The sequence below is a fragment of the Limulus polyphemus genome, unplaced genomic scaffold (assembly GCF_000517525.1).
Source record: "Limulus polyphemus unplaced genomic scaffold, Limulus_polyphemus-2.1.2 Scaffold381, whole genome shotgun sequence".
NCBI lineage: Eukaryota > Metazoa > Arthropoda > Merostomata > Xiphosura > Limulidae > Limulus > Limulus polyphemus.
In genome coordinates this window covers 357,179-369,996 of record NW_013665991.1, presented here as the reverse complement: position 1 = coordinate 369,996, position 12,818 = coordinate 357,179, and the positions used below count along the sequence as shown (strand labels likewise).

At 33.3% G+C, this 12,818-nt stretch overlaps 1 protein-coding gene across 1 annotated transcript in view; it reads right to left on the bottom strand.

Annotated features, from left to right (window-relative positions):
• Window positions 1-4,322: 4,322 nt before the first annotated feature.
• The window catches only part of LOC106457844 (nose resistant to fluoxetine protein 6-like), a 26,927-nt gene continuing 18,431 nt past the window's right edge, over window positions 4,323-12,818 (bottom strand). The window contains exons 7-11 of the mRNA XM_022383893.1: window positions 12,269-12,391; window positions 9,419-9,539; window positions 7,549-7,735; window positions 4,794-4,936; window positions 4,323-4,589 (exon numbers count right to left, since the gene is read on the bottom strand). Coding sequence (XP_022239601.1) covers window positions 4,323-4,589; window positions 4,794-4,936; window positions 7,549-7,735; window positions 9,419-9,539; window positions 12,269-12,391 — 841 coding nt within the window. The remainder of the gene's footprint in view (window positions 4,590-4,793; window positions 4,937-7,548; window positions 7,736-9,418; window positions 9,540-12,268; window positions 12,392-12,818) is intronic.

Here is a 12,818-nt window from a genome sequence, read left to right as displayed (position 1 = left end):
TCCTACTTTTGTGAGGATTTTTTATACAAGATAAATAGTCTTAATTACCCTGCATCAGACACCATTTCCCAATTATAGCTGTAAGTTAAAAGACAATTTTCATAACGGTAAATAAACTTACAAACTTTTATTAAAAAAAAATCATAGCCAGTTGTTAGAATTAGCTAGGTTATTCAATGGATTCGCTAGATTGGAAACGGTGACTGTGGATAGATTAAGTGTACTGGAAATTGGTACACATTATAGACGAGCGTGACGTAGTCGTCCACTCAAGCTGTTTTAAGATCTTAATCAGGGCCAAGCGTGAACAGAGCCTCCATGTAAAAGAGAACTTGTCCAAACACAAACTGTAGCCAGGGGTTAACCAAGTGAATTCCGCGATCAAAGAAAAGTTAGTAACTAAAGGAAAAAAAAATGAATACCTTCCAGGAACCGATGGAAAAAAATGGCCACTCTAAGAAACTGTTCAGAGTGCTGGCTATTTGTAATTTATTTATTCTTCTATGTTTTATATTTAGGGGAACAATAATAACGTATGCTTTTTGTTTGTTTAAATGAGACCTTGGATTTAAATTATATCATACTTATTGTTTCTCGTGCAAAGTTTTATTTGACTCTTTTTATTACCTTGAAGCCTTCTTACCATAACAAGAGGTATTACCTGCGTATTTGAGTATTATAAACGCTTCTTTGGTGAAATCAATAAACAAATACAATTTTAAAATAGTATATTTTACCTCAACCCTAATCCCTCCTCCTCCTCCTTGAGTGCTGGATCACCTACCATATCCCGCGTGTGTTATTCCTCTGTGCATTGGTGGGGTGATGGGTACACACAGCGTTTCGTTGCAACTATAAAATGTACTGAACTCCTAGTGTACAAAATGTAAGAGAAGTTTTATGTTATAATTAGTATGAAACATAAAACAAAAAGGTTGAGAAACTAACACCTTGAAACTATATTTACTTCCCTATCCAAGACGTATATTTACTTAATCAACGATATTGTTAAAAAATAACTGAGTATAACACTCGCTTGTAACTCTTTGTTGTAATTGTTTTCAAATTATACTGTTAGTGTTAGTCTTTTTTGTTTTACTGTTTATTCATTATTATGTTTATTAGGTATGTTTAATTAATGGTCAATTTTGTCCTAAAAAAAGACTAATATTGTTAACCTGTTTGGAACGATGACTGTTAAATAAAGATCTACGTTGTCTAAGACAGTTGTAGATGTTTAAACTGGGCGTAATAGGGTGCTATGACAGTGCAAGCTTACTGTACGTAGCTATATTGAGTATCGCATGTAGCATCAGATCAACGTGCCTTTTTTACTTTTTATTTAAGATATAAAAGCATTTGATTGTTCCATATGACTTTTTTAAACTACGTGTGAACGTTTGATTTCACATATATATATGTATGTATTACCTGTAAAATTAAAGAGTTTTCAATTAAATATAAAATTGTAATTCTAGTGACGTCACCTGTTTTAACCACTCGCACTACCATACAGTAGTGTGTTGTCTATCAGTCAGTCCATGTTGCTTTGCACCAATAAACTTCAACCAACCAATTGTCAGTCAATCAGTAGACACTAAAATGACATCATAAAAGGACACTCAACGTTGTGATTGGAACTATCGTGACGTCAGTAAAATGTACGCATGCCATGAATCACGAGAAGAATTATGCATTCTGTAAGCTACAACACAGCATGGCGTGAACTTCAAAAGCAAGAAATAAAAGTTTTTGTTATTCTTAATTTTGGTTTTATTTACTCTTGAAACAGAACACTTTTGGGGACCCTGCGGAAGTACATCTAGTCTGTAAATTATGCAAATCACTCTGAAACTTTGTTCGATAATGCGTTGCGAACTTTCGAAGGTTAAAACCTACCCTTCGTTACAGTCTTAGGTCCTAGTCATATTCAGTAATGAAGGTTACCAGTTAAAGTTTAAACTTACACCTTTTTTTTGAAAGAGGTCGCAGTAAGGCTCGTTGATCGAAAATGTTTCATTTCTTTAGTTTTCATGGTCTGGTAGTTAGGGCGCTTGACTCACAACGTGAAGATCGCGGATTCGAATCCCCGTCCCACCAAACATGCTCGCCCTTTCAGCCGTAGGGACGTTATAATGTGATGGTCAATCCTGCTAGTGGTTGGTAAAAGAGTAGCTTAAGAGTTGGCGGTAGGTGGTGATGACTAGCTGTCTTCCCTCTAGTCTCTCACTACTAAAATAGGGATGTCTTGCGTAGATAACCCTTGTGTAGCTTTGCACGAAATTCAAACCAAACAATATGTATTTTTGTTCTGGATTTAAATCAAATGTCAACACAATACTTTTATGAAATGGATTTTTTGTTAATCGTTTATAGTAAATTTCTGCCAAACCCAAAATTTATAAAGGTAACTTTCTAGTTTCGGTGCTTTAAAGCTGCTACACGCTTGCCAATTTCTACCAACCCATTAACAGAATAACTTATACGCTTCGTTAACTTGGCTTTCGATACCCGGAGTGGGCACAGCACAGATAGCCCATTATATATTTCTATGCTTAATAACACAAGTACAAGCCTAATTAATTCGGAATTACTACATCACGAAAAAAAAATTATTTCGTCTCTAGTCTTTCTATATCTTCCTTGGCTTGGCATAGCCAGTTGGTTTAGGCGCTCGATTCGCAATCTGCGGGTCGTGGTTTCGAATCCCAGTCCCACCAAACGTGCTCGCCTTTTCAGCAATGGGGGTATTATAATGTGACGGTCAATCCCACTATTCGTTGGTAAAAGAGCACCACGAGACGTTGGGTGGTGATTACTAGCTGCATTCCCTCTAGCCTTTAAACATTTGTATATTTGAGTTCTTTCGAGATATTTGTTAAATACATAAATTTCTTTGCGTTTTTCTGTAACTCTTTAGCTTTCAAAACTTCCTCTGGTTTTCAATGCTATTAATCGAAACATCCCATACTTCTTATTCCAGAATTATGTTTGATTATTCCTCCCACCATTGTAAGTTAAAATATCTCCACCAGATTTAAATGTAAAATAAAACATTATCTGTCTATTTTCGATTCAGAGCATGCGTAAATCATGTAACGAAAATGTATGTTTATCAAAAAATTTTTTTTCTCAATTATTTTGTATTTGATGAAGACACTTTAATCTATTCATATGTTACACATACATTGATTTATTGCGTTATTACATGCACAAACAGACGTACTAATTTGGAAAACTAACTAAAATATAGTTTTAATTCATAATAACGTACAATACCAAATGTATATGGATGAAAATATGACAATTTCACGTGTCCTTTTCAGATTATAAATTCCTCATTTTTTTAGCGTGTACACAAAATATAGAAAACTTGTATTATTCCTTCAGTCCCTGTCCTTTGCTAAATTCAGACAGATAGCTACTGTAATAGATTTAATTATTCCTCGTTACGTGAGCTTGTTATAGCAAGATTTTACTAATCTTTCTTGTTGTGTTATGTTTAGTGTATTAACCATTATAGAAGTTTTAAGTTCAGCCACTGGTTTCCTAGCAATATACTCAAAGTAATGGTTTTGACTCATTTCGTTTGTACTAGCTTCCAGTTTTCTGAAACAGCTTCATAAAGAAACGATAAGACATGAAAAAAATGAAACCTTGAAAATCTTTTTTTTTTAAGTACTAGAATGTAGTGTTAGCAGAAGTGAAATGTAAGTACTTAAACAGCCAATCCAAAAATTATTTTTATTGCTATTTTTCGTTTAGTACCTAGTAGAATATAAAGTTTACAAAATCATATAATAAGAGATATAAATGTTTATATACACATAAAGTATATATATACCCTTCACACACATTCTCACACACACAGATATATATATATGTGTGTGTATTTCGAATACAAATTACATCATTGTTTTTTTTTATTCTACACATGATAGTTAGTATCTATCAAAATACATTCTTGGCAGAAATCAAAATATACCGAGTTAGGACTACAATAAATATATCTTATTGGCCTAAGGATTAATAATAACGATCGCGATAATAATAATAATAAGCAATAATGATCTTAATTAATCTCCCCGTTTCCATATTTTTTAAAGTATGAAAATACATGTACAAATTTAAATTGAATATTTTTCATTTTCTGGTAAGAATTATTAAGTATATGGTTAATAATGAACTAATAATTACACCAGTTTTGTTAGTGCAAAAATCAACAAGTTTTGTACATATTGTTTTCAACTATCCTAATCATTAATTAAGCTGTATATAATAGAGTTAATTCATCGGCATGAACCTGTTCTTGTTCGTTCCATTTACGTGTTTTCTGTTGGAAGAGTGAATATATTCTCTTTGAAATTGACCTGTTTTAAGACTACCGCTGTTTTTGAACTGCACTGCTTCCAGCGACCGAATGTCGGTGCGGACGTTTCTGTATCTTGTTTGGTTTTAACGTCATCCTTGTTTTGACGCCCTCTAGGAAACATAAGTTTCTCAAGGGCGCCAAAAGGAGCTTCGAACAGCAAATAAACACCGAGTGCAATGAACATTGTCATAGTAATGTAGCCAGCGAAGTCAAAAGACTGAAAAGTAAAATAATTAATTCTAGGTATTAGGAGACAATTAGACTTTTTGAAAAACAACAGAAAACAACAAAGTGGGTTTTAGAAATGATTCTTATTCCAGACAACTTACAACAAACATGTTTTTAGGGAGTCAAGTATATACTAATAAGTTTGGTTTTAAAAATGAAAAATTAACATAAACTTTGTAAATCAAACACCTACCTGTTCAAAATGGCTGAAATTTCGTCGTTCACGTTGGAGTCCGTTCCTTACCCAGAAGATAACAAAATGGCATAGATAGGCCGAGTAAGTGAGTCGACCAAGAGGAAGGAAGATTTTCCACGAGAGGAAGGAATTGATCAAACCTAATTTACATAGCAACACATGTATAATTATGGATAGGTTTGTCACACAAATATAATTATCATTAGATATGATTTGTCATACAAATATGATTATCATTAGATATGATTTGTCATACAAGTATCATTATCATTAGATATGAGTTGTCATACAAATATAATATCATTAGATATGATTTGTCATACAAATATAATTATCATTAGATATGATTTGTCATACAAATATAATTATCATTAGATATGATGTTGTCATACAAATATAATTATCATTAGATATGATTTGTCATACAAATATCATTATTATTACATATGATTTGTCATACAGGTATCATTATCATTAGATATGATTTGTCATACAGGTATCATTATCATTAGATATGATTAGTCATACAAATATCATTATTATTATATATGATATCTGTATGACAAATCATATGTAATGATAATGATATCTGTATGAGAAATGATATACAATAATAATGATATTTGTATGACTAATCATATCTAATGATAATGATACCTGTATGACAAATCATATCTAATGATAATGATATATGTATGACAAATCATATGTAATGATAATGATATCTGTATGAGAAATGATATCTAATGATAATGATACTTGTATGACAAATCATATGTAATGATAATGATATCTGTATGAGAAATGATTATCATTACATATGATTTGTCATACATATATCATTATCATTAGATATCGTTTGCAGGTAGTAAGGTATTAAAAACATAGATCTGACGTTTGAGAATGTCTAAGAAATAACAATAATTATCCATTTTCTAACGCAATATTTCTTTTATAGTTTGAAAAATGAAATCTAACACGTTGTAGAATAAAATACATTGTATATGCAGAAATATTTACATCCGACGGACTACAAGACATTTGAAATATAGGTTAAACGAATCTAAAAGATATGTGACAGTAATTTCTCTTTAGACGTAGAGGGACATGTTGAAGAAAAGAACAACAACACCTAATTTCGTGGGAAAATACCATGTTACCAGCACATTCTGGTAGCTTAAGTGCCATAATTATTAAATAATCTTTATAAATAATTAAATACTTGGAAAAATATAAGCACAATATTAACACATTTAGTGAGTCAGTAAGACCAAATTCGGGGGGGGGGGGGTTACAGATAGGCATCACGGTTTCCGGTTAAAGCCAACGAACTGTGCTTTGCATAAAATATTAGAAGTGTTAATGTCCTGAAAGGTATTACACTTAGACATTTTAGAGCGGCAAGAAAATTTCGTTCAGCATTCTTCGACCATCTCTATCGATAGAACTCGCGAAAACCGCGGAGGAAACGCATTTATGGAACTGAGGAACCAAATCTTGTTCGGCGCAACATGTACGGTTACTACCATATTTTGTGTGGGAATTTGTACTGAAGTGTGGGTTTTACTTCCTCGTAGCCTAGAAATTAGTACTAGTTCGGACAAGCTCATGGACAATTCAGATTCCATATATCGCAAACAGTTCAAATCTCTATTTAGAATTAGAAAAAAAAGAGAAAGAATTAGATTATCGGAAAGTTTTGTTTGGGAATCAACCCACCAAACAGACTTTCAGACTGGGTATCAAATAAACGTGAAGATAGGCCCATTGTTGTTATAGGTAGCGTGATCTTTTGTAGTAGCACTAGTAGAATGGTGTAATACGTAGCTTAGATATAAATATGCGATAGTATCGGAAGGCTGTAAATAGTTGTTTTAATGAGAGCCTTGGATTGATCTGGGTATAAATTGTAAAGTCAAACGTTGTCTGCGTTAATTATTGATTTTAGAAATGTATTATCTCATTTTTTTATATTTTTTTTTGGGGGGGGGGGAGAGGAGAATTGACTAAAAAGTTTAGGATCGAACTTTCAAACAGGATCGATTGTGTAATTAGAACTACTCAACTATATTTGGGCCTAATTATTATTATTATTATTTTATGTGAACAAATTCTAGTTACTGGTAGAGTTGCATAGCAGTGGCCTTGTAAATTCAAGTTTTCGTCTTTTCTTTTTACCTACATCGTAAAGGAATGATAAGTATAAGAATACTGAATATAATGTAGAGACTTTCCTACTAACAAATCGTGGTTTATTTTGGTTTATTTTCTTTCGTTATACGCCTATCGCGAAATACAGGTATTAGATAAACAGCAGCGGACGATGTTTCAACAGTATATTTTAAGACAGAATATAGCCTAGAGGTTATTGTTCTGGGTTATGTACTTAGGGGGTTCAAGCCTCGATATGTGATGAACTGAACACGCTCCGCGCATTCAGTTGTAGTCGCGTTATAAAAGTGACAGTTAATCCCGATATTCGATTAAAGAAACAATAATAAAGCCCTTGTGGCAGCGGTGCGGCTGGATGACTTCTTTCCCTCTGGTCTATAATTTGAAATTATGGACGGCTACATTTGAACCATAATGGTATTTTACCAGTGTATTTTGTCTGTTTAGGGTCGGTATTTGAATATTTGTGTCTTTTGCAATAATACGCATTTAAACCAACAAAAACAATCACATTTTGAAAGAAACGACAAAGTTTCGGCAAAAATAACACTATTTGTCGACACGAATATTACGCACGTACCTCCTCTGCCTGTAGCACAAGCAAATGTCAACCAACCCAGTCCAACAGCCCATACAGTGTGATAGAGAGAAGCGTACAAGCCAGCTTCCCAGGCGGGAGGGAGGTTTCCCCTATTGAACTCGTAGGCTCCGTACAAAGTTGAAACGTTGCAAGTTATAGCAATGATCCACAAGAATACCTGCAAGGCCTTTGAAACATAATAAAATGAAGACAATAATTTGTGTATAGATAATAACAATATTTGCTGGTTTATCTATTCATTAAAAGTCCCAACCTTCCAACAAAGCTAATCTAGCAACACAGTGAAAAATTCGACAATGAGAACTTCTATAATTAACAAATGAATGTTCAACAAAGAAGAGTTAAACGTTTTCACATAAAACAGTGTTACAAATTAGGTTTCATTTACAAACTAAAAATAACAGATTTGTGGATATACTCATACATCATGACAGAGAGATAAGGATATAAAATTCGTCGAATTAACACAAAATTATTAGTACCTGTTAGTAATAACAAGCGTATATTTGAAATTTTAAAGTTTCTCTTGAAAGATTTAAATGAGAAAGTTAAAACTAATCACTTCTAAGTTGGGTAATAATCCAAATGTCTACCAACTTTTGTCCGAATCCATTCAACCGTTTTCGAGAAATCTTGTGTGACAAACACACACACACACACAAGAGAAGGGGGAGCGGAGTGTATGCTTGTAAACTAGCAGAAATTTGAATCTACTCTTATTGAGATATATAAAGGTACTCGTGATTGCTGATATCAGATTCATCCACGCACTGTTTAACAATAATTGTGGTTTCGTTTTTCCAAGTTTCTCAATTAGTTTGTGATCTAAGCCAAAATGCAAAATATTTTCTAATTCTAATCTTCCATTAGTTTTAAATCATCTATATCACCTATATCGGAGAAATAACGATATGTCAAAATTAAGTGAAGTGTTATACTTCGCCTGTGAAGATATAATTGTGATATACTTAAACTCGAGGATACTAGACTGTGATATATCCATTTAATACAAGTGGAATATGGTAAGTTTTCAGATATTCGTGGAAATGTACACGAGAGATGTATTCACACACACCCATCTCTAACTTTGAACTGATATACTAGTGTCATCTCTTTAGCTACTCTTGTCTTAATGAATAATCGTATTTGAACGTCACTCGTATAGCGCACCCACTGTTTCAAAGTTCGGACTAAGTTTTTGTGAAAATGGGACATGAACTAAGTAGCTTCGGCTTCACTGTCTGAGCACATTAGCTACTAGGCCACACTCAGCCCATTTTTTTAGAAGTAAAACATGAAAAAACAGTAATTTTGAAAATATTACTGACTTAAATATTACTGAACCAATGAAATGACTTTTGATTACTTTCCATAGAGCAAAAATAGTGTGAAAAATGGGTCCCCATGTTAACAGATAGTTTTTTTTATCATCCTGACCTTACTGTGACCTTGACCCTCCAAAAACTAATCACTGCTAAGTTTGGTAATAATCCAAATGTCTATCAACTTTCGTCCTAATCCATTTAGCCGTCTTCGAGAAATCTTGCTGACAAACACACAACAAATACACACAAGGGGGGGGGGGAGGTATGCTAAATTAGAATAAATTATCAGTATTAAGCTCAACCGAAAGAATGGGTCATTGTGTAGGTGGCGTGCTACTTTTTTCTTCTGTTCACAGATAATATGATAACTGTTATCTAGTAAATGTGTCTAAAGAGTTGCTTAGATATTGTCACCAGAAGTATATTTCACCATTCAAGGTTATTTCCTTTACATATATAGTGCTATACGGAGCGTACTATTCCTATAGGCAATGAAAAGAGAAAGAAAAGGATATTTCACTTACCGGATCTATAACGGTATCTCGATAGTGTAGGATTAAGTAAGCTACAATTATACCAACGCAGTATGGGCCCATATGTGTGTAGGGTTTCCAGTAAATATCCATTACAATTTCTTCATTAAATCTGTAATTAAAAAAAGGTTTTAATAAAACATTTTTTTTTAAACAACAGAGTGATATATTTTAGGCTGTTTGTTTATGGGTAAAGGGAAGTCTATTCAACATTTTTTTTATTATTAAGAATTTGAAATACTATTTATAACAAAGCTACTATGGCTATCTGCCGCCGTCCCTAGTTTTGAACTACTGACCAGAAGTAGAAACCGGGTTTTGATACTCCTAGTGGGCGGAGCCCAGATAGCCCATTGTGTAGCTTTATGCTTAAATTACAACAAACAAACATACTGACCAGAGGTAAGGCAAGTAGCCAATAGTAACTACCGTCAAATTATGAGCTACTTATGCCTCACTAAATGGTGAAATTTTACCATCATTCAATTAGTGTTATTTAAACCAACTACCAACAAGCTCTAGAAATGTTTGTTTTTTGTTTGCAAATACCTATCACTAGAGGGATCTGCAAACCAAAACGTTTTTACCAGTGATTTGTTAGCCAGAGGTCAACGCTAATGTAATATATATTTCTTTCCACTGTAGAAAACACTGATATGGTTAATTCCTTTTTCCTTAGTAACTTGTAAATCTTTTAATAGAAATTTATTCGATATAGATTTTATAAATAGCGGTTGTCTGGAAATTAATTTATTGCATCTTTCCAAAAATGTATATTCGTGACGATACGGAACTAGTTATTTTAACTAATTTTTGTTGTTAAGCATATAATTACACTATTGGTTATCTGTGCTATGCCCATCTTTGATATCATAACCTGAATTTTTAGCATTAAAAGCCCTCAGACCTACTCATAACTTGTTAAGGTAATTGGTATCTTAAGCGCAAATGGTCTAAATGGCCAGATGATAAATCCCCCTAGGGTAAGGTATTATCATCTCTAATTCTAAACTACTAATCAGAGAAAGGAAACCAGTTAACAGTATCCGCCTCCTCAAATGTTTTGCAACACTCTTTGAACTGAATAATGGGACTTAGTGCCACTTGTATTACTTGCCCACAGATGAAAGCGCAGAGATAGTTCAACGACATTGCTTCTTGAACCTCAGACCATTCGCTCCGCAGCCGAACACGCTATGCACAGTAAAGCTTAAATTTTTGTCTTCAAGATAATTTTTATCCATCTAATGGTCCCACCTGGTGGGTCAATGGTAAGTTTCAGGACTTACGATGCTAAATTCTGGGGTTTGATACCCGCTGTGTACAGAGCATAAATAGCCCATTGTGAAGCTCTTTGCTAAAATAAAGCAGATAAATAATCCATTAAATATCACTGATTTAAATTAAAGACTCAGTAATAATGTCTATCTAAAATAAACGTTAGGAAGTTTTCAACTTTATATATGAATAGAAAGGTAAACAAAAAATGTTATATAACTTGAAATAAGACGAAAATACGTTGCAGTTATAGCAAACACACCAACAGTGTTTATATCATAGAGACGGTAGGCATAATACAAATATGCACGCTAAAAATCAACAGTGACAGAGAGTTTTACTTCAAAAGATGATTTCCATTCACTTTTATTTGTTTCTCTATCCAACAAGGCAAGAAACCATCACTAAGATACCAAACCAGAAAGTGACTAACCTACCAAATTGTTCATCTTTCTTCTTCTTGTGTCAGTCGAGATAACTCTACAACTACTTTATCACTAACGCCAGTTTAAACCTAAATCCACTCTATATGTTTCTGGGCAGTGCACGATGTCGTCGCTTAGTCGTAATAACTAGTAATAATTTTAAAAAATCATAATTCCAATTAAACGATGTTATCATTATCCCTTGTAGTTAGCTTTTTTTTATAGAAATATGGTATTCCTTTATAAAGCTTAAGTACAGGGTGAAACAGGAATTACCAGCCGATAATAGATGAACATAAGATGACTGTAACATGTAGAATACTCGATGCTTTGTACACTATGCTATCGGTGTCTTTAGAAAACCAACCCCTATAACATGTATGAAGTGATGGAGTAAAAAAAAATCAATACACATAATATTAAATTTTATTACACATATTCATAGAACACATACATTAACTTTCAGGTACAAAACAAGTAATAAAAACATTTTGTAAATGTCAAATGATGTAGGGATGGCAGTGCCACAAAAAGAACGCAAACAAGAAAATAGGGATGATACAGGTATATATAGACCATCCCTACATGACTTTCAATATAAAACTTTAATATTACACTGTAAAATACATACTTGTCTCTAATATCATTACAGTTGGAAGTTATATATTCCTGACTGTTGGTATACAGTTTGTTTACCACAATGTCATAGTGGTGTCAGGTTAGGCATAAATGTAGTGTAACTAAGAGTCTAGGACTTACGTACAAGGAAAATCAAGTTCAGTCAAAATATGTCTTAATTATTACAGACTCTTGCAACGAGGTCGGACGAACTGACCGACCTCGGGACCATTTTGTATTTGTGCGGGTCGCCATACCTACATCATTTTACATTTACAAAATGTTTTGTATTACTTGTACACACTTAATAACCTTATAATACTTGATAAAACATTGATATGCGTACGATAAAAATTCCAATTTAACTAATGAAATATAATAAGTATTTTGCTATCTCGCTTGTTATACATATATAGATAAATATTTGTATTTTCCGCAAATTGGATGGATGGAAAAAATACAACATTAGGATGAAACTGAATTAGGATGAAACTGTTTGATTAGGTGCAAAAATACTTACTTGGCATCAGGAGCAAGATGTAACACGGTTGGAAAGTAGTTGTTGAATGCTGTTAGCAAACCCACAGCAAGGTTTGAACCAAGCACCATTAGAAAAAGCACCAAAAATCCAACAATGGGCTTCCTGAAAAAACAACAACATTGGATGAGATTTTTTTTTGTCTGTTTATTGTTAAGCACAAAGCTACACAATAGGCTATCTTCACTGCTCCTATTACTGGTAACGAAACCCAATTTGTAGCATTATAGGACTTACAACTGAGCCACTGGGGGGGGGGGCGGCATTTGACGAGATGCAGATTAAAACCGAAAGGGTTACATAAGGGTGACTTGCGAGACTTAGCATTGTATACAGTGCAGTTACGTTGTAACGTGCGGAACAGTATATTAGGAATATATATGTACTCCTTATTTTACGAACCATTCTTTCACAATCTTCTTGTGCTGTTTTGATTATATAATCCGATTAAAATTATTTAATTTCATTACGTTCACTCTATGGTTAAGTCAGCTTTTTTTTGGCTTAAGTGTGTTTTCTTTACGGTTTCTCA